The sequence below is a fragment of the Mauremys reevesii genome, linkage group 10 (assembly GCF_016161935.1).
Source record: "Mauremys reevesii isolate NIE-2019 linkage group 10, ASM1616193v1, whole genome shotgun sequence".
NCBI classification, from domain to species: Eukaryota; Metazoa; Chordata; order Testudines; family Geoemydidae; genus Mauremys; species Mauremys reevesii.
The window spans coordinates 72,339,360-72,361,728 of NC_052632.1; the positions used below are offsets into that span (position 1 = coordinate 72,339,360).

A 22,369-nucleotide genomic window follows, 5' to 3' on the forward strand; every position below is an offset into this window, starting at 1 on the left:
GCTCAGTGGTGCCTTCTACCCCCTTTACTATCTTGTGTGGACATACAAGCCGGGCCACAATCTAGCTCACGGTAAATTATCTTGAAATAATGATCCACAGTAAGACACCGGTGCTGTATAGGCTCTTAAGAACATAAGAACGGCCATACTGGGTCAGACCAAAGGTCCATCAAGCCCAGTATCCTGTCCTCTGACAGTGATCAATGGCAGGTGCCCCAAAGGAAATGAACAGACAGGTTATCATCAAGTGTTCCATGTCCTGTCTCCCAATCCCAGCTTCTGGCAAACAGAGACTAGGGACACCATTCCTGCCCATCCTGGCTAATAGCCATTGAGGGACCTATCTTCCATGAATCTATGTAGCTCCCTTTTGAACCCCGTTATAGTACTGGCCTTCACAACACCCTCTGGCAAGGATTTCCAGAGGTTGACAATGTGTTGCATGAAAAAATACTTTCTTGTGTTTGTTTTAAACCTGCTACCTATTAATTTCATTTGGTGGCCCCTTGTTCTTGTATTATGCGAAGGAGTAAATAACACTTCCTTATTTACTTTTTCTATACCACTCATGACTTTATAGACCTCTATCATATCCTCCCTTAGTCGCCTCTTTTCCAAGCTGAAAAGTGACAGTCTCATTAACCTCTCCTCATATGGAAGCCGTTCTATACCCCTGATCATTTTTGTTGCCCTTTTCTGAACCTTTTCCAATTCCAATATATCTTTTTTGAGATGGGGCAACCACATCTGCACACAATATTCAAAGTGTGGGCGTACTATGGATTTATATAGAGGAAATATGATATTTTCTGTCTTATTATCTATCCCTTTCTTGATGATTCCCAACATTTTGATCGCTTTTTTGACTGCCGCTGCACATTGAGTGGATGATTTCAGAGAACTATCTACTATCCTCTTGTGACTGTTCTATTATTTGACCAACACAGTGATTTCTCTTAAGTCCAGGTAGCAGTGCTATGAGCACTTATTTAGATGTCCATTTTTAGTACATTAACACTGCCAGTAGTATACTTGTAAGTCGTCATCGCTGCCAAAGGGAAGATAATACAAAAACGTACATACTAGAAAAGTAAGTTTCTTCTCTGACAATCCCTTTGGCCCACTGCTCCTGTCAAGCTGGGTAATGTACCTGTAAACTATGTGGTGTTGCATTTGATTTTATTCTGTCGCCCACAGTGACCATAGACAGAAAAGTTATGGATATATAACATTAAGTTATTTGTATTTAATGTTTCTCATTTATCCTCCTGCATTAGGGTGACCAGATGTCCCGATTTTATAGGGACAGTCCCGATTTTTGGGTCTTTTTCTTATATAGGCTCCTATTACCCCCACCTCCTGTCCCGATTTTTCACATTTGCTCTCTGGTCACCCTATCCCGCATATGTAGAGATGGTCAGACATAGTGTTAGACTGTCCTTTTATTTTGTTCTTCATAGATTTGCAAAATTATCCATAAGGGGATTCATCATAACTCTTGTACTTACTAACTGGAGTACATATTCCTATAACTCTAACTACATACTGTCTGTGATCTAAAGAGTTTCCTCCTCAAAACACTGCATGATATTTTTGCAGGTAGCATCTGATATTGTTAATGATAGCAACTGCAAGTACCATTACCGTGTATCTTTGCATTTGTACAGACAATCAGTCATTGACATTCTTAGAATATATTGCTCCATGGATCCACCATCTTGGGGTCACACTCTTGTCTGTGCTGTGCAGACCACGGGAACACTGAAAGCTGTTAGCCCAACACCATTCACATGGTTAAAGTTAGACATGTATTGATGTACCTTGTTGGGCTATAGGTCTGGGGTAAAATTTTCAAAAGTGTGTAAGAGGCATAGGAGCCTAAGTCCCATTTTCAAAAGAGACTTGGGCACTCAGGAGCTTAAGTCTCATTGAGTTTCAGTGGTATTTATGCCCCTGTATTGAGGTTCACTCACTGCTGAGGCACTTCCTTGTGGCTGGGTCTGGGGATTAGCTCTGACTTCCTTACTCTCAGTTCACGCTGTGGCCCTCCAGCCACGTCACTGTACAGTTATCCCCTTCCAGGGTATCAAAGTCTCACCAGACTAGCTGTGCAGGGGCCATTCAGGCAGTCTTTCCATTCAAGACTGTGCTACTTTCCCCACGGCTGGTAGGGGACCCCAGAGCCAACCACTATTCCAAGTTCCAGTCCAAAGACCCTACAATGAGAAGCCAAGGTTAGCACCGTCTCAAGCCTTGCTGCCGTTTCCCTGGTCTTCTTCCTACGCTGCCCTCTGCAGGCCTTCTTCTCCACCACCTCTCTGCGTAAACCCTTCCCTCAAGGTGAGGATCCCAGGGCTTCCACTCCCCCCAGTTTCCTGCTCTCCTCACTGTGCCTGGAGAGTGACTGCAGACTTTCACACTGCCGCCCTCTTCTGCTCTCCCTTCCTGGCTTTATAAAAGCCCTGCCTACTGCTGCCAAGGTGGGTTCCATCTTCAATTAGTGCTTGTCCCCCAACCTAACTCCCCCCGCCCCGCAAGTGCAGCCTATCAGGTTAATTAGCCCATCCAGTACTTCAAAAGTGGTGTGGGTTGAGCACCCATCACATATTCTCCCCCTCAAGATTGCAGTCCTCCGGGGTATGGATGCCTCCTACCCTGAGCATCTGCCAAAGCTGGGCTCACAGGTCACCCCACTCCTGCTCTAGTTCCCCTGCTCAGAGAAGTAGTTTGCCCTTCTGCTGGTACATTTCCCTCTGGAACTGTACAGCTACTTGTAAAGTCTGCTCCGTGGCTATCAATTTCTCTTGTAGCCCCTTCTCTTGCTCTGCAGACACCTTCAAAACCCTCTCCCTCAGCATCTGAGTCCCCACTGTATACTGACTGGTCTCACTGTCTACCTCACCTCCTTCAGGTGGGTCCTTGGAGGTGCCTTTCTCTCCTCCAGTTCTTTCTCACCCTCTATCATCACTGCCCCTTCAGCTTTCTCTATGACGGTTGCACAGAGTGAAGCCTACTAACCCTTTCTTCTAGCCCTTAGTCAGGACCCTGCCCTTCCCTCGGCCATGGTTCTGCTCTTTGTGAGGACAACACCCTAATTCCCCGAAGGAAAAACAGGCGCCATTCCTTTTCTTCTCTCTCAACAGGTGGGATGTCTCATGGCTTTCCTGTCTTCCTGCCTTCAGGGTAGGGCTTCTCGTCTCCATCCCGGGAGGCACATCCACTTTTAATGTAACTCTTCTGACCACAGACATAGCACTGCTTTGGCAGGGCTTCTGACCTCCTGGCCCGGAACCTCTTTTCCATTCTCTGCCCCTTTGGTCCCTGCTCGCTTCCTGGAGAATCTTAAGTAAATATTGCTGCTGTTCAGCTAACGTAGCCAAATAACCCTGTAGGTATATCTGCACCTCCCATTGTCTTCACTGGTTCTCCAGGGCCTGTGTAAGTAGGGCTCGGACTGGGGTGCTGGAACAATTTGCATAGTGGGGGTGCTGAGAGCCATTGAACCAAACCATAAACCCTGGATATGATGGAAACCACTTCAAGCCACGGGGTGCAGCAGTACCCCCAGTACCCCTAGTTCCAGTACCTATGGTTTGGATTCCTCTCTGTTGCTTGTCAGCCCCCTTCAGTGGGAGTGGTAAATCTGGGGACCAGCTCAGGAGGGTATATCTGCCCTCTGCAAAGAAGGCCCCTATACACGGTGGCTCCATAGTCCCTTTTTTCCTGTCATTTTCCTACTATGGGTCTTCACACTTCCCATGTCTGCAAGCTTAAGTCTCTCTCCAGATGCAGCCTACAGGTTAATTAGCCCCTTCTAAGCCACCGTATCGCTCTTCAGTGGTGGTGTGAGGAGAACACCCCCTCACAGCTCCGAAGCCACTAAATTGCTTCTGAAAATTGTACACTTCCCCAGAAGCTGCAACTGCCCATAAAACCATCTGGTACCTGCAGATGGAGGTTACTTTAAATCAGGCCTTCATGTACTCAATAATCAGTCAAAACAATCTTTGCATTTAGGTCCCTCCTTGGACCACGTATAGTCAGGATTATGTATGAAAAGGTGTCATTCTCTCAGTAAGAATTTACTTAACATTGTGTAAAAGAGCTGCTATGGTGGGGGATCACGGGATATAGTGGGAGGACGAGGACTAAGACACCATCTTCAGTGACAGAAAATCAGCTACCTAGTCCATAAAACTTCCAAAGGAGTGCAAGGCACTTTTAAGGAGGACTACAGTAAGATTCCAGTAGCTGTCTATTTTCTGCATATCATCATGAAGTCAGTGAGTTTTGGATCAGGCTCTAAATGAATTTTTTAAAAGTAATTTTTAACCACACTTCTATAAATACTGCACTTGTTATTTTCTGGCACTGCCGATGTGGCAATGTTTGCTATTGAGGCATGCTACCCCGCTTGATAGGAACAATGAGTCACACGGATTTCCTGAGGAGTAACTTCCAGAGGCAGAGTGTGAGGTTTCTCGATTCCCAACAATACCAATTAGATGGTCCCCTGACACAAACAAACCTCTAAAAAAAAAAAAAAACTTTCACTAAAATAACTGTATGCCTGCTGGCTGGATTCAAAATAAATCACTGCCTTCTTTAAATAATCCAAACAGAATTCATCTGGGAGTCTGCATAGCAACACTGCTAATGAGCCAGCCTGTCCTATCTAACAACTGTTGATATGTAAGACCTGGCTTCCAGAGAATGCAATGAGGTGAGAAGACTGTACCAAATGAAAGCTGCAAAGGGGGTTGATTTCATACCACTTCTTAGGGTGAAGTTGATCAGACAAGTACAGATTAGAACTGGAAACCAGATTCAGAGGGTAGCTTCCTTTCAAACACTTCCTGACAAAACCATTGCAAACTCTGATGGGCATTTTGTGATTTAAGAACTCAATTTATACTTTTTAGGAATCCTTGCTTTATCAATGCAGTGCACTGCTTGGTTATTCAGATCTAGTTTAAAAAGCAAATTAAGGTTTCTAAGATAAAACTAGCAGCCTGGGGCACTCTCTTTATTTGAAAAGAAATGTGTATGAGCTCAGATAAGTGATTAAAGAAAATATTTTCCGTATGTTTCATATGGCCCCTCAGGTGCATTCCATCATGGTGGCCTGCTCCACTGAAGGCAGCACACTTACAGGTGTGGTTAGGATTCTAAAGATAAAGTAATTTGCTTTATTATGATACCATATTATCCTGCTTTGAATGGACAAATAAATGTGACTGTAAAATATATCACTGATAATATTATACATAAAAGACCTAATGCAACAAAATCTAATAAGGTGACCAATCCTGTGAAATGCTGAGCTCCCTCAGTTCAGCAGGAGTGGAGAGTCACAGAACATTGCTGGATCAGGCCTTAGGCAAGTAGACTCATAGAATCATAGAACTGGAAGGGAGAACTCAAGAGGTCATCTAGTCCAGTCCCCTGCACTCAAGGCAGAATTAAGTATTATCCAGACCATCCCTGACAGGTGTTTGTCCAACCTGCTCTTAAAAATCCACAGTGATGGAGATTCCACCACCTCCCGAGGCGATTTATTCCAGTGCATAACCACCCTGACAGCTAGGAAGTTTTTCCTAATGTCCAACCTAAACCGTCCTTGCTGCAATTTAAGCCTATTGCTTCGTGTCCTATCCTCAGAGGTTAAGAAGAACGATTTTTCTCCCTCCTCCTTGTAACAACCTTCTCTTCTCCAGACTAAACAAACCCAATTTTTTCAATCTTCCCTCATAGGTCATGTTTTCTAGACCTTCAATTATTTTTGTTGCTCTTCTCTGGACTTTCTCCAGTTTGCCCACATCTTTCCTGAAATATGGCACCCAGAACTGGACACAATACTCCAGTTGAGGCCTAATCAGCGCGGAGTAGAGCGGAAGAATTACTTCTCGTGTCTTGCTCACAATATTCCTGCTAATACATCCAAGAATGGTGTTTGCTTTTTTTGCAACAGCGTTACACTGTTGACTCATATTTAGCTTGTGATCCACTATGACCCCCAGATCCCTTTCATGAGCATGAGCAAGTATCATGAACATGAAATTTTACTATGTAAACTTAGAATGAGCATCATATTGCAACAGTCTGATTAAAATAAATAAGAAGGGGAAGCAACTCCAAATCGGAGGCTAATTAAAACTTACATCCACTTCTCCTTGATCAATTACATAGAAGTTGTCTCCTTCGTCACCTGGAAGCAAAAATATAAATGATAACTGTTTTCACAATGTCTGCTGGATGGTTATATAAATAATTTCCAATCCCCATATTTGATTCTACCCATATTTGCACAGGTTTGCAGAGCTGATTATTTAAAGAGAAAATCATTTCCTTAACATCCATGCCTCATTTTGCTCATGAACAGAAATATCAGGGGTGATTATTTATATTTTTTTCTCAGTTGTATTGGTTTATCCATTTCGATTTATTTAAAATGAAGGCAAACACATTAGAAACTTTTAATACCCTCAGGATACTAAAGTCCTGCTTGACTTTCTCTAAGCTTGCAAGTAAGTTGCCAAGTCTGGTAACTATGGATACGACATAGTGAGGTGCTGAGCACTCTCAACGACCATTGAAAATATTTTCCATCTTTTATTACTCTGTGCCAGAGTCCACCCCCTTTATTCATGCTGAGTAGTACTTTACTCCATGAGTAGCCCCCATTTAAAGCCACGTGGATACTTTTTTATTAGTATTATCTTTATTTATTTAGATCGTGGAAGCACCTAAGAGCCTCAGTCATGGACCAGGATCCCATTATGTTAGGTGCTGGATACTACAGAACAAGACAGTCCCGTGCTCCAAAGAGCTTACAATATAAATAAATACTTAGATACTTCTGGAATAAGATACTGCTGCCTGTGAGCAAAGATGGTAAAATCTCTGGCCCTATAATTTTCTGAACATCAGAAAGAGTGGCATAAATTATACAATCTGAGCAAATTTGTACGGAAAAAAGTGTGGAAATTTACCCTGCTGTATGACCGTTTCTCCAGCAATGTGCATAACGGGGAACATGGCATCGAATATGTCACTACAAAAGAAAATAAACATCCATTGTTGAGTCAAACTTGTTCCTTATTGAGTCACCAGTACTGAAGTCACTCTGCTTTGTTAATCCTTCATTAACAGATTTTGCAAAAAAAAAGAAAAACGTTAATTGCAGCAGCACATGGAGTCCCCAGCTGGCAAAACACCAGAAAAGCTAGTTCTGTGGGAGCCATACTTTAAAACTAAGTCAGACAGTGACTCAACCCACCCATGCTATTTTGAAAGAACTTCCAAAATTTATGTGTACAGACCCATTCTTAAATTAAAGCATTCTACAAACTAGCCAGCTCATGCTTTTTATTCTCTAAGGCCAGAATTTTCAAAAGACCTCAGTTCCCTTTTAGGCACCGTAAAGTGGCCAGATTTTCAAAACAGCCCAGTGTGTGTCACAATGGAAGCTGTTGGAAGCCCAAAATAGAAGCACAGCCCCTTTTGAAAATGAGGCTCCATTTTTACCAGCAAAGCCCATTGCACAAAGCAGGATGCATTCGGAAATATAAAAGACTAAATTAAGACAGCATAAGAGCTGGCAAGGGATTACACTTCCAGTGCAGAGGTAAATATATGAAGCCAAATTCTGACTTTAGTTACGCTCAGTGACTTTAGCAGAGTTACTAGTGTGATGAAAATTCGGCCAATGCTATGGAAACACTCAAGCTATACAAGAGCACTGCACTAATTCATCTTTCCCGGACTCCACTCAGCACCATGATTTTAAACATATAGAGCAAGCTTGTCACTTGCCCTTACAAGGCCAGGCTGGGCAGTAAGGAACATGGCCCACTCTCCACAATCACTTTAGGCTGCCTGCCCATGTTGGAGTGAGAGCAGGCTCCACAGAACCACTGCGTCCCCTCCCCACACAGGTGGAGGATGGGGAGCAAGGACTGGGTAGAGCCTGGGTTATTTCCCCCCCCCCCCAATTAATCAGTGTAAAGGGCTGAAGGAAACGACTTCCCACCACCAGCAAAGGGGAGGAATTGTGACTGGCTTCTCCCGGAGTGGTGCATCAACTTACGGCCCCTCCCACAGAGTGAGATGTAAACTCTCCATAAAATGGAGCAAATTCCTCCCAATCACAAATAAGTGAAAACAGTGAAGAAATTTAAAAGGTTCATCAAAATAGCCAGGAAATCAGCAACAAACCCATGGTGGATTTCAATCCCTTATATGGGAAATGCACATTGTAAAATCCCATTATGAGCTTATTTCCTGTCCAACAGTTCCACAGTCCACTCAGATGCAGTTATAGGAAATGTTCACTCATTATTCAAGCGGGGCATATCTTTCCTCCTGAGCAGTCAGTACGTTTCCACTGCTAGGGCTAGACGGTGTGATTAGCATGCAGGCCTGTGTAGGGGGCAGTGCCGAACCTAGGGGAGAACTGGCAGGGATTGTGCCTCTCTTGGAACCTCCCAGTGTGCCCACAGGTGCTGTACTCTCAGTAGCTCTGTCTTATGCTGGGGCCTGACAGAATCGGATCAGGGAGCCTCAACTGGCTCCCTGTGTTACCCCCTCCTCTGTGCCAAGCAGAGATCTAAGTGCCCACGAGCACTGAAGGCACTTTGTGTTTCAGAGGATCAGGCCCCGAAAGATTATGCCACTAAATAGAGAAATCATAACGTGGACAAAAATAATCAAAAACAAAATGTGACTGTTTGAACAGATTTGGAAACCATTTTTGGACTAAATACAGAGAAATAACCACGCACAATGTCAGCTTTTTATCTCTTGTTTGAAGGTTGTGTTTTATTTATATCTTAACAACCGACTGTACAAATAGTGGCTGATAAATTATGTACAGCACTGCACCCTTCTCCAAAATGGTTTGTTATCAGATTTCTGAACATCTCTTCCTTTTATCAAAAATGTTTTCAAACTCCTAGGTTAAAAACTACAGCTACAAAGATTGTCAAAGAAGTAATGAATTAGATTTTCAGAAATAACTGTTTGGCATTACTAAACTAATACTGCCCTGCTTAAATATACAGGAATACATTGCGTATTTTAACATGATCCTCTCTCTACTAGAGCAAATCTTCAATTTTTTTAACAGAAACTTTATAAACACACATAATTGCAGGGTAAATGTTAGCAAGCAAGCAAGTGAGAAAGTCAACAAAACTAATGTTGATACTGATTTGCATTTCCAGATAGCAATATGTGGGTATAACTGATGGACAAATTTAAGTGATCACCCATTATATGAATGTCACTGAAAATAGTTATTCATGTTTCTGGTCCATCATGGAACTGTTGTTCCTAAGGTATATGGCAAGGCTGACATTTTCAAAAATGACTACGATTTTAAGTGTTTCAATTTTTGGATCCCCAAATTAAGACACATTAAATGGACCTGATTTTCAGAAAATGCTGAACTACCACCCTCTGAAAATCAGTCTCCTTTAACACATCTCAAGTTGGGCCCCCCAAAATTGAGGCACACAATACCTCACAAAGCCCTTCTGAAAACCTTGGCCTAATAACCTACCAAACTCATAACTTCATTGCACCAAAACTGACCTTTGATTTAATTTAGGCTACTATGGAATTGATGTTGAAACAATAGATATCATTTATTGGTTTTGATTTACGACATACAAAATAGACTAAAATTCAAAAAAAAATTACCCTGAGAGAGCATGCCAATTATTTTTTTTTAAGTTAAAAAGTTTGGTCATGATCTGTTTTAGCTGGCATTTGAAAATACAACACTAATTTTCTATCAATATATATTTTCATGTTCAATATACAATTTCATGCTAGAAAACCTGAGTAGGAGTGATGTGTAGAAAACAAAGCTGGTTTTAAGAAATAGATGGACTAAGGAAAACTAGTGGCGCTCACTAAAGAGATAATATGGTCAAGGCCCAGATTTTGACCTTCTTCTTTTTGCTACAAGGTGTACATGTTATTTTTAGAATGGTTCACAACAGTCTTTTGTCCACGAAAGACATAAACATAGAAATGCTATAAACAGCCCTGCCTGTGTAGTAGAATTGTAACAGATGTGTGGAGGGGATCTGAATTTTTGTTTCCAAGTTGCTATTATTTATATATATTTTAACATACACACATAAATTCCTCCAAACAAAATTTTTTATTAAAAAACTGTCTGTGGTTGTTTAAGCAGCACAGTAACACAATGATATAAAAAGCTAGGAAACCACTAGCTAAATCTTCACCCAAACTTTGAAACCTACTCATGAACCATGATTTCATCTTCTCCATATTACAGTCTTTCCCTATCTACTGCTTCTACAGCACACATGACTCCACTCACCACCTCTCCACCAAATACTGACTCCAACCAAGATTTTGAATGGTACGGAATGCTGAAGTAGATGGTTAATGTGCATGGGATAGATTTTTACTCAATGCCTTTGTGTATCAGTGTGTGGTGTGGGAGAATTGTTTTTAAATGTATCCTTTGTAATGTGTTATTTAGGTGATGGAATCAGGATGTAGGGTGTTGTGTTTGGGTTTTTCAATTGCTGGAATTGGTGGTTGGAGTTACAAGGCTGTCCATAAATTACGTAACACAGTAAGGGGTAGGTGGGTCCTAAATTTTGCATGTTTGTTTCAGTGTTACAAAGAGTTACAAGGGGCTGGTGGGTCTTGAAAATCTCCAAAAAAATGTGTTATGTTATTTATGGACAACCCCTAATATGTGGTGGGGGAAGAGGGATGCCCAGTGCCTCTGCATCCAGACACCTACACCTGAAGGATTCCCCCAGCACTGCTGCCTCAGCTCTCTACACAATATTTCCCTCGAAGCTTCTTAGCTCGCTCATCTCTAATGTCAATACTGCTTCTCCTCAGCCTTTTACTCCCCTGTCCCCAGGGGAAAAAGCTTTGTGTCTATTCTGTTGCTCTTCCACAGTCTCTACTGGCTCCCTCTTGAAATGTGAGTTCTCGTTGCTATGGCAGTTGGGGCCAAAACCAGTGCTCCAATCAAAAGGCTTTGGGGACAGTTTTTGGCATGGAACCACTGATGCAGATGGGACTGTATGTACTTGAGACTCCCATTGGTGCTTCAGGGAAAGACTGGCAGGACTCAGCCACCAATGATAAACTCCACAGAGGGTTATGCAGATTTAATTTTTTGTAACTTTGTGATTACTGTTATAATCTAAAACAGTAAATGAAATTACAAGCAAAGATTCTGAGCTGTACATAATATAAAGCTTGATTATTAACTAGTTCAACAAGGTGAAACTGAGGAATATGTTTAGACCTGAAATCTCTATCTATTCCATCAAAAAATGTCATCTGTCTTGTCTCAGAATATCAAAATTTAAAGGATTTTTTTAAAGGGTTGCAAATATCAAAGACTCACAGCAAGTTTTAACCTGTCGAGGGTTTCCATAAAGCGTACAAGAGGATTGCAAACAACTGAAGTCAGATCTGAGACCAAAGGGCCTGGTTTCTCTGCTGGCTTCCACCTTATATAAGTTTTTATACCTGTACAAGGTGGGTCAATTTCACTGCTCCTGTAACTGAGCAAAATTCCACTGAAGTCATTGGAGCTGCACCCATTTACACCAGCAGAGAGTTTGGCACAGTGAATGCCAGGTGGGTATAACACACTACACCATTTTGATTTGGTAGTCTTTCACATCCGCCTGCCCAGGTGTAAAGCACAACACAAGGTGAAAGGCAGTAGGCAGGAACAGGGGCGGCTCTAAGCATTTTGCCGCCCCAAGCACGGCAGGCAGGCTGCCTTCGGCGGCTTGCCTGCAGAGGGTCCGCCGGTCCCGCGGCTTCAGCGGACCTCCCGCAGGTGTGCCTGCAGGAGGTCCACCAAAGCCACGGGACCGGCGGACGCTCTGCAGGCATGCCTGCAGGAGGTCCACCAAAGCCACGGGACCGGCGGACCCTCCGCAGGCACGCCTGCAGGAGGTCCACCGAAGCCACGGGACCGGCGGACGCTCTGCAGGCAAGCCGCCGAAGGCAGCCTGCCTGCCGCTCTCGCAGCAACCGGCAGAGCGCCCCCAGTGACTTGCCACCCCAAGCACGCGCTTGGCGTGCTGGTGCCTGGAGCCGCCCCTGGGCAAGAAGGCCTAAGAGATTTACTTTATAATGAAAAAAAATGGTAAAAATAAATAATCTCAGGCGCTGTTGCAATGAGGTTATTTTGAATCAACATAGAAAGTGAGAAAGGAAAAAAAACCAATATCTTCTGTAGGTAACGCAATGCTGGCAATGGACAATTGAGAACAACCTTGTTAAAGCCAAATGACAGAACAGGATTTCAAAATCAGACCATGGCAATGGCTATACAAGGAAACTATGAAACATAATTTATCAGTTTCAAAATCAGATTTGTTTTCAGCCCCTACTATGGTGAGTAGATCACACAAAAGGAAGATGGAGATAGATAAAATGTATACATCGTAGAGAATCCATGACACAAATGGAAAATCCTTATTATACCTTCAGGTATTGTCAGACTTGACTCAGAATTATTTCATTGTTCAGGCAAACAGAAAACATTCAGTGTGTGTGTGCTGTACATACTTTCTCTTCCTTTATCACTTTACCAAAAAATCAATATTGTTGAGGGTAGGTTTGAAAAAATATTAAGCTGATCTGGCATAGTTCCATAAAAGCTCTACAACACTCTCTCAGCATAATACTTGTAAAAACCAGTATCACTTCTTACTCGGTTGTGTTGAGCCTCCTTGTTTTCATATACTAAGAGTTGAGCAAACATGTTCCATGGGAACCCTGCATTTCAAATTCTTTGTTTAGTCCTATTCTGTTATATCCGAGTCCTATAGTAGGTTTTTTGTCTGATTTTGTTTTTTCTTTTGTAAGGCAGAGTACTGAGCTCATCTCATTAATGTTCATACAATGCAGACTTGGACTGTGTTTTACAAGCAAATAAAATGGGAAGGTTCCTGCCCTGTGCAGCATACCACTAAATATAAGGCTTCATTCTATTCTTTAATTATTCTTTTTTATCTTCCTGCACCCTCAGGTTTTACAGGCATTCACCAGTTTCCACCATTTATTTTAATCTTGGGCTGAGCTGTTCAGGCTTCAGTGTTGTGCTGATCAGTTGTGATGATTTAGTTGGTGTTGGTCCTGCTTTGAGCTGGGGGTTGGACTAGATGACCTCCTGAGATCTCTTCCAACCCTGATATTCTATAATTCTATGATCCGTTCAGTGCTGCAGCTGTGTCGGTCTCAGGATATTAGAGAGACAAGGTGGGTGAGGTAAAACCTTTTATTGGCACAATTTTTGTTGGTGAGAGAGACAAGCTTTCGAGCTACACAGAGCTCATCGTCAGGTCTGGAAAAGTACTAAGAGTGTCATAAGTAAATACAAGATGCAACAGATCATTTAAGATAAGTAGTTAGCACATATTCCAAGGGATCATTTAAGGTGAAGTTGGCCCTAGGTTGCCAATTTTGGTTGGACACATTCCTGGAGGTTTCATCACTTGACATAATCTTTAATTCAAGATTAATCTTTATTCCAACTCTCCAGGACAATCCTGGAGAACTGGCAACCCTAACTGGCTATCATCCATATAGTCAACATTCATATAGTCATAGGACAAAAAGTGGGGGGGGGGGGCGGGGGGTTAGTTTACAGACTCTTGTAATAAGCCATAAATCCAGTGTCTTTATTAAGATCATGATTTTTAGTGTCTAGTAGAGTTATGAATTTAAACTCCCAGGCTCATCTTTCCAAAGTGTTGTGCAGGTTTCCTTTGAGGATGAGAACTGACAGGTCAGATAAAGAGTGACCACACTCTATAGATGGAGGTTACATACTGTAAGAATGCACCACTGCTTCATTTTGGCTGCAGGCATACTGTACTGGATCTTTTATTTAGAGAAGGCTCCAAATACATTTTTGTGAGATGCACAGAAGGACATTGTAACAAAGTCAAAGCCAATGTTTGTACGCATCGGCATTCTATACATTCTATAAGTATCCTGGGGACGTGTTATCGGAATGAAAAATCATATACTTTAGGCAAAGTAGGCCAAATTCATCTCTAGTGTAACTAGAATGAGGTCAATAGATTTAAGTTAACCAAAGATAAATATGGTCCTATGCGCTGTATATGAATATATGGGATTTGGTTTTTTATGATCTAACCATCATCATGCATTTACTACTTCCCCTGTTTCTTTATCAAACATGCTTAGAGACGATGCTTGCTAGTGTAATAAAAGCAAAATATTTAGAATGAATCTCTAATAGAAAATTGCTTTAAAACTATGACAAAAAAGCAATATAAAAACATTATAGCATCCTAAAAGCATATCTCTTTTATATTTATTTAATATAAAACAAGGTTCCACCGATGGTAAATGGCAACCATAAAAAGTTACCATATTTAAGCAACTTATTCTTCATGTACTTTTTAGCATACTTTTTAATTCCAAGCTCCCTCTTCTGGACTATTCCAACTAAGTAAGAAGAGTTACTATATACTATTCATCAGATATAGTTCAATACTCAGATGGTAGGCTAACACTCTTTATAAGTGACATATCTGAAGATGGTCATTTGCTATTTGCCAGTTTCATTTTGTTACTGTGCTTGGAATTCTTTGAAAATATTTTAGAGTATGTTGGGTTTTCAAATATTCCCAAAGTTTTTCAATTTAATATTAAATACAAAATGCACTACAAGCCAGTTGCATGAGCTAGATATCCTACATGTTAAGAAAGTAATAGGAACCTTGGACATTATTTTAAATAACTATCTAGATAAATTACAATTTATACACAAACAAATACTGTACTATGTGCATTAGCTTTGTACTTATTGTTCAGGGTGTGCAGTACATATAAGTAGATCCCCCTCAACCCCTGCTAATGTTTTTAGTTAGCACTTTATTAACATTTGAGGGGAAAGTTTAGATGAAGTTGTTTAATGAGACAGACAAATTACATAGAAAATGATTTTTGTTTTCCAGATGGATATTTCTATGATTAAAGATGAACAAACAATTGACAGAGAATTCACTCTAAGAATTTAATCTGTTTTTCTACTTATGGTACACATGTGAACAAACTGTGATTGGTACAAATCAATTTATACTCACTCGGAAACAGTGTTTACAATTTCTTTTTTTACTCTGGATTTGTCACAAACATTCAATATGCGGTATTCAAAATTTGAGTTATGTTTGTTAACTATGATCATTCACATGAATCACATGGTATTGCTTCCATCTCCTGATTGCATGCATATAACTCCCATAATCAGGAGGATGGTTTGAACAAGCCACTGGAGACTGATGATTCTCACAGGAAGCAGTGATAGTATAGAAAAAGATAGAAAATAAGAACAACCAGGGAATTATTTTTTAACTTTTTCCTTTCTGTGCCATATAGCTCCTGTTTGAGGCATCGTTACTATAAAAATTAGGTTACTATAGGAAGCATTGGAGAGATTCAGAGTTTAAATTTAATTTGTGCTCATTTCTTGTTTTTAGCTTTTTGCAAAGTAGTTTTGTGTGCCAGAAAATTCCCATGATTATCATCAACTAATTGTATTATCTATTGTTTGCCACCAGTGTGCTTGATTCTGTAAAGACATAGAGGAAGAGATAGCCTCTGTTCCACAGAGCAATCCTACATCAAATTGCAGTTACTGTCATCCAGAGATTGGAGAGTAGAACAGATTTCTGTGGCAAGCATCATGAATGTCAGAGAAAGGTATGTTGCAACTGATCAACTAATGTTTGACATGCCTCTCCCACATTTTGTCTCACTCATTTCCATTCTGTTGTGTTCTACCAGTCTTGGAGATACCAAAGAGCTAAGCACAATAAAAAGATGTATTAGTACCTAAGATTCAATTATAATTTATATTGGGATCAGTGAAACGATTATAAAATATTCTGATAAAGGTTCTCTATAAAAAGTGTCAAGCACTTGATTTTATATTTGCATAGCCAATGTAGCTGACAGATATGTGCAAACTCATGCACCCACCAATTTTCCTTATTTTTCCCTAGAGCTTCATATTCTCCCCCTAATTTCCTGCACTTCTGGAACAGAATAATTTACATTCACAAAATGAATTAGAGATCCATTTTTTTCAAATTGTCCCTTCTGGGGTTTGTTCCTTGCGTGTTGTGCCACATCAATTTTGAGCTAAACAGTTCCCCTTTTCGAAGCTCCAGTAGCTCAGTTAGAAAATAGAGGTCAATATGCATCTTTGTCTTTCAGGAGGGTCAGTATTTCAGCATTTGGACAGTTTGGAGAAGTGGGGGGTTAAGTCTGAGGAAGCACAAGCTGTTCCCTTTATAGAATGTACATATACAGAGCTAAATGCATCATTTCACCCTAAACAGCCATACACATTAAGACACATAATGTATTATTTTTTCCCTCTTCCGCGGTCATTGTGGTTCAGAACCTGCACTAACCATTAAAATGAACATCAAAGAAATCTTTGAGACACCCTATAATTAGGGCCCTACCAAATTCACGGTCCATTGTGGTCAGTTTCATGGTCATAGGATTTTTAACAGGAGGAAAAAAAAACGTTTGTCGTGATAATCAGGATGGCCCATTTCCAACAGTTGACAAGAAGGTGTGAGTAACAGTAGGGGGAAAATTAACATGGGGAAGTAGTTTTGAGTTTGTGTAATGACCCATCCACTCCCAGTCTTTGGATATAAGCTGGCCATCAGGAAGTTTAGACTTGAAATTAGACGAAGGTTTCTAACCATCAGAGGAGTGAAGTTCTGGAACAGCCTTTCAAGGGGAGCAGTGGGAGCAAAAGACATATCTGGCTTCAAGACTAAGCTTGATAAGTTTATGGAGGGGATGGTATGATGGGATAGCTTAATTTTGGTAATTAATTGATCTTTGACTGTTAGCAGTAAATATGCCCATTGTCCTGTGATGGGTTGGGATCTGAGTTACTACAGAGAATTCTTTCCTGGGTGCTGGCTGGTGAGTCTTGCCCACATGCTCAGGGTTTAGCTGATCGCCATATTTGGGGTCAGGAAGGAATTTTTCTCCAGGGCACATTGGCAGAGGCCCTGGTTTTTTTTGCCTTCCTCTGCAGCCGTGGGGCACGGGTCACTTGCTGGAGGATCCTCTGCACCTTGAAGTCTTTAAACCACAATTTGAGGACTTCAGTAGCTCAGACATAGGTTAGGGGTTTGTTACAAGAGTGTGTGGGTGTGATTCCGTGGCCTCCATTGTGCAGGAGGTCAGACTGGACGATCATAATGGTCCCTTCTGACCATTATGATTCTATGATTTCAGCTATTTAAATCTGAAATTCCACAGTGTTGTAACGGTAGGGGTCCTGACCCAAAAGGGTGGGTGGGGGGTTGCAGGGTTACTGGAGGGTGGGGTCATGGTATTGCCACCCCTACTTATGTGATGCTACTGATGACAGCACTGCCTTCAGAGCTGGGCAGCTAGAGAGCAGCAGCTGCTGGCCAGGAGCCCAGCTCTGAAAGCAGAGCCACTGCTAGCAGCAGAGCAGAAGTAAGGCAGGCATGGTATGGTATTGTTACCCTTTCTTCTGCACTGCTGCCTTCAGAGCTTGGACCCTTTCCAGCCCAGCAGCTGCCACTCTCTGGTTGCCCAGCTCTGAAGGCAGCAGCGCAGAAGTAAGGGTGGCCTGGTATGGTATTGCCACCCTCACGTCTGCACTGCTGCTGGCGGTGCACTGCCTTCAGAGCTGGGCGCCTAGCCAGCAGCTGCCCCTCTCAGGCCACCCAGCTCTGAAGGCAGTGCAGAAGAAAGGGTGGCAATACTGCGACTCTCCTACAATAACCTTGCGATCCTCCGGTGGCCCCCTTTAAGGTTGGGATTCCCAGTTTGAAAAACACTGGTGAAATCTGTATAGTACAGGGTAAAAGTACACAAAAGACCAGATTTCACGGATAAGACCAGATTTCACGGTCCGTGGCACGTTTTTCACAGCTGTGAATTTGGTAGGGTCCTACCTATAATATTACTAGCAAGAACACCTGGTACTTTTAACCTCAGAGCACTAATTTTCTAAGATTTTGTGGTGTTTTAAAAATCTGCCTAGTAAACATGTCACAAATCTAATCTAGCTTCTTCTTCACTCTGTTATAAAAATTAAAAAAGAAAGACCATTTTTTGATACTGCATGCCTTAGTGTATTCTACCTTTCCACGGTGCTACAGCCATTAAGATTCAGGTTTCCAAAGTGCCTTTAAGTCTCAAATATGCTGGGCTTTCATTAAGATTGAGAGCGGGAAAAAAGCACTATTGTATATGCCTTACTGAGTATCTGTAGGACATTTTTAAAATGCCTTTTTGAAATGGAATATCGAGAACTCTGCAGGCAGTCTAGTACGACAACATCATTAACACTGAAATGTTTAAAGTCACTCTTAGTCAGCTTACGCACAATATGTAGTGTTAACACTTTTTCAGCCTATCTCTGCTGACTACATGCTTTCCTTAATGCAGTAATCATATTTACAGCAGTTTAACAAATAGGCAGAATTATATTTTATGCACTTAAACAAAATAAGATCAAAATACAATGCAAACAAATCACAAAAACATGCAGAAATGTGTTATACAATCCATGTTGTTTCCCCACAACCACATAACCATCCCAGTTCACAGATTTCTGTTTAATTTGGCCTCTGGCATGTCAGAAAGGAATTTTTTGCCCATTTACACAACTCTATGAATCAAACGTTGACAACAGTAAGCTGCTCTTCAATCTGACTTAAAGGTATGCATCACAGAAAAACAGCCAAGCGCTTTACTTGCTCTATCAGGCCTTATATATAAGCCAGCTATTACATGGCCTGTAGCATACAAATCCCTCCAAATGATAACTTTAGGAAGAAAAAATGTTGAAGACTTGATATATTGCTGAGCCAAATTATCTCAACACAAACACAGCTTTGACATTTATTTCTGAATATACTGAAACGATGGAAAAATCACCAAGAATAATTCCTCTCAACAGAATCTTAAATCCAAACTGGATTGCTTTTGACAAAGCAATTTAAAATATTGTGCCCATCAAATTAAGAAGGGTTTGGTCTACATTAGGATAAAGAAAAGATGGCCAAAACAAGATTTTGCCTATTGTTTAAGTACAGCACTACCATTCACGTCAATACATGTGTTGTTTTTTTTAATGTAGGGGTCAGCAACCTTTATTTGTGCTCATGTGAAATACCAGAATATATGAAAGAAATTCAGCAGAAATTTCTACACTAAAGCCCGCTTAAAATAAATCCAATTAAAGGAATAAACAGGAAAAGAGAACTATAAATTCCTTGTATCTGGGGCTCTGTAAATAATATTCATATAAATCCATATGCTTTGGTTTATGCTTTTCCATGTGACAGGGATCAGAATTTTCCATAGCACAACATTCTAAAACCATTTAAACCCAGCATACCTTTAGAATGAATAACCCAAAATCTTCATACAGTCAACACTGATTTTTATGTGATCACAAAGGACCAGCCCCTACAATCTTTTACTTATGTGAACAGTCATTACTCATGGTAGTAGCGTAAGAACTAATCTCATGAGAATGGGTTGAGAGAATCAGGCCTTTAGACTGTGAACTCTCTTCGGAGATTGGCTGGGGTGAGGGTGGGGGGTGTATCTTATCTATGTCTCTGATATGCCATGTAATTTATAGTATTACATAAATGTTTTGAAATACAGCAATAAAAATGGGAAAAATCTTGAGCCAAGCACCCAGTTCAAGTAGCTGGCCTGGATACTGTAAGGGCCCAAAGGGAAATCATCTTGTCTCCAGTCTGCTGAGTAGCTGTGGAGCTGCTTCTGAACCCTCAAGCTCTGGCTTGTATGCTCTCCCTTGCATGCCCCCCACCCCACCCCCATGAGAGTAAAAAGGAGGATTAATGGAACCGTCTGTGTCAACTTTGCATCTTACTTCTAGGAAGCTTTCCGGGGAAGAAAAGGAGGAAACTAAGGAAGGAAACTAAGGGACTCCATCCATTATCTAATGACTTGAGATAATACTCAGATGCAGTTCTCACATCCAGCTACACCACAACCTATTCAGAGGCAGAAAAGGCAATATTTGTGTATATTTATGGCTGAGACAGTCCAAAGAGAGTCATGAAAGCAGAACTCGAAACTTCTGAGGTGCTTCAGTTTGAGACTACATGGAAAATCCCCCAAAGACCATTCAGAAGGCAGACATACAAAGCAAATATTAAACCTAAACCTAAAACCTAAACAAAAACACCCCAGACTAATTTCTGTGACAGCCAAAAGAAGTGTTTATTCGATGAGTAAGATAAAGATGGTCAGGAGATAAAGGAGGACAGACTAGATGATCTAATGGTGCCTGCTGGCTCTAAACTCTATGAAAGATGCAAAATAGGAAATACCTTATCACAGAAAAGATTTCTCATATAAGGAAACTAGAGAAAGGAGTAACCATTGTGCCCTACTAGTAGACAAGTGAATGGTGATCCATGTAATCAATTTTATTTTATTATACTGTGGAGTACCTGCTATGTCCAGAAACACAGAGATCTGAGATCCCCTTAGAAAAAAAGGACAGTAATTCTCTGCATTAACAGATTTCAAAGTAATATGGGAGCTGGTGTAAAAATATACTTAAAGAAATAAGCATATCAAGAGAAAGACTTTAAAAAACCTAGACTACTTAATACATGTAAAGGTCACCAAAATATTTATATTAATAATGAAACAGAACACTAAGCAGATATTGACTTCTGCTGAGGTGAACCTCAGATTTATTGACCTAAGAGGTAAACACTGACTGAGATAAATCCAAGGTCAATATTTACCACCAAGGACAATAAATCTAGATGGCCAGGGAAACATGAAGTCAGTTTATACATATCGTTACAGGCATTCTTTCTTCATCAGAAAGGCTTACAAATGTCTTCATTTTGGCCATGAATTTCTTACATATAACTTTTAAAAGAAACATGTAGTTCCCTAAGGCACAGATAAAGTTAACGGCTTAAAAAAATCTGATGACCACTGATGAGCCAATTTAGTCCTTTGAGCATGTCAGCATTACCGACTTCCGGAGTCAACAGCAGTGCTTCATCATGGGACTGTTTTCATCCAATGAGTCAGGGGGAAGATTTTTCAAAGGCACAAATGACAGGTAGGGCCCTAACTCGGTCATTGAAAATTGGGTGCTTAATTCCCATTTGTGTTCTGAAAGTAGCCCCCCTGGATTTTTCCTTCTTGTATGTAAAACTCATAATTTCTTAAAGGGATACATTTGTTAAATACATTACTTTCAGCTCTCAAGAATAAAGGATATTTAGAATTTGTTCCATGGGTTAAGATATATATTGATAGGCAGTTGATGTTTACAGGAAGTTTCTAATTGGATTAAAGAAAAACTGCAGATGGATTATTGCCATTATTTTAGAAATAAAATAGAAAAGCAAATCAGCTAAATTGCATTCTTTTTTCATACTATCCTGAAATTTAAATGGGAAGCAAATAATTTTCTGATGCTTCAGATTGACTTGGGACTTATACTTCTAAAAAAAACTGACTGAAGAGCCAAATTAAACCTCACCCAATTTTTTCACTCAGTCCTGCAAACTCTTACTCATGCTAGTGATATCAGTGGGACTTAAGCACATGCGTAATTGCTTTCCTGAACAGAGATAGATTTAAGCACCTGCTTAAAATTAAGCATATGCTTAAGTACCTTTCTGAATTGGAACCATTGACTGCTATAATTTAAACTGTAATTTTACATACATTAAATCATTCTGAATAACTGTCCAGTTACAAGAAACATAGCAGTGAGGAAGGAAGGTAAAAGCTCAAGGTTTTAGGTTCTGATCCTGCAAAGAGCATCACCTGCTCTTTACACTTCAGTGGGGCTTCACATGAGTGTAGGGTTCTGCTCACAGAGAACAAATGCAAGATCAGAACCTTAGTGAATATTCTGGGAGGGCTTTGTTAAAGATACACTTCCCATTTTATTGTTGGTCTGGTAAATTTTGTACATGTTTCTCGCGCAAAGATTACAGGGACACTTCTATAAATCAAAAGACATCAAATAAATAAATAAATGTAGAATGTGACCTTTAGAGTTATACACATATCTTCCCTGCATTAGAAAAGCAAATAAATTTAACAGGAGTGCTGACAACAGTAGACCTTCTTCCTCCAAAGAGTATGCAAGATCTAAGCAAAAAGGAAACAGATGACTTGGTGTATTTGCAGGAGGTGATTAGAGCAGATAGAACCCAATTTATTAAGATGGGAGATGGTGATTCTTTTGTTGACTTTGCAGGTCAAGTGTTAAAACCTTCTG

General features: G+C 40.7%; 1 protein-coding gene across 3 annotated transcripts in view; it reads right to left on the minus strand.

Moving 5' to 3' along the window:
- Positions 1 to 22,369, minus strand: part of PRKAR1B (protein kinase cAMP-dependent type I regulatory subunit beta) — a 120,271-nt gene that overhangs the window by 47,260 nt on the left and 50,642 nt on the right. For all 3 annotated transcript variants that reach the window (XM_039492928.1, XM_039492927.1, XM_039492929.1), the window contains 2 exons: positions 6,993 to 7,054; positions 6,162 to 6,208 (listed from right to left, as the gene is read on the minus strand). In XM_039492928.1, coding sequence (XP_039348862.1) covers positions 6,162 to 6,208; positions 6,993 to 7,054 — 109 coding nt within the window. The remainder of the gene's footprint in view (positions 1 to 6,161; positions 6,209 to 6,992; positions 7,055 to 22,369) is intronic.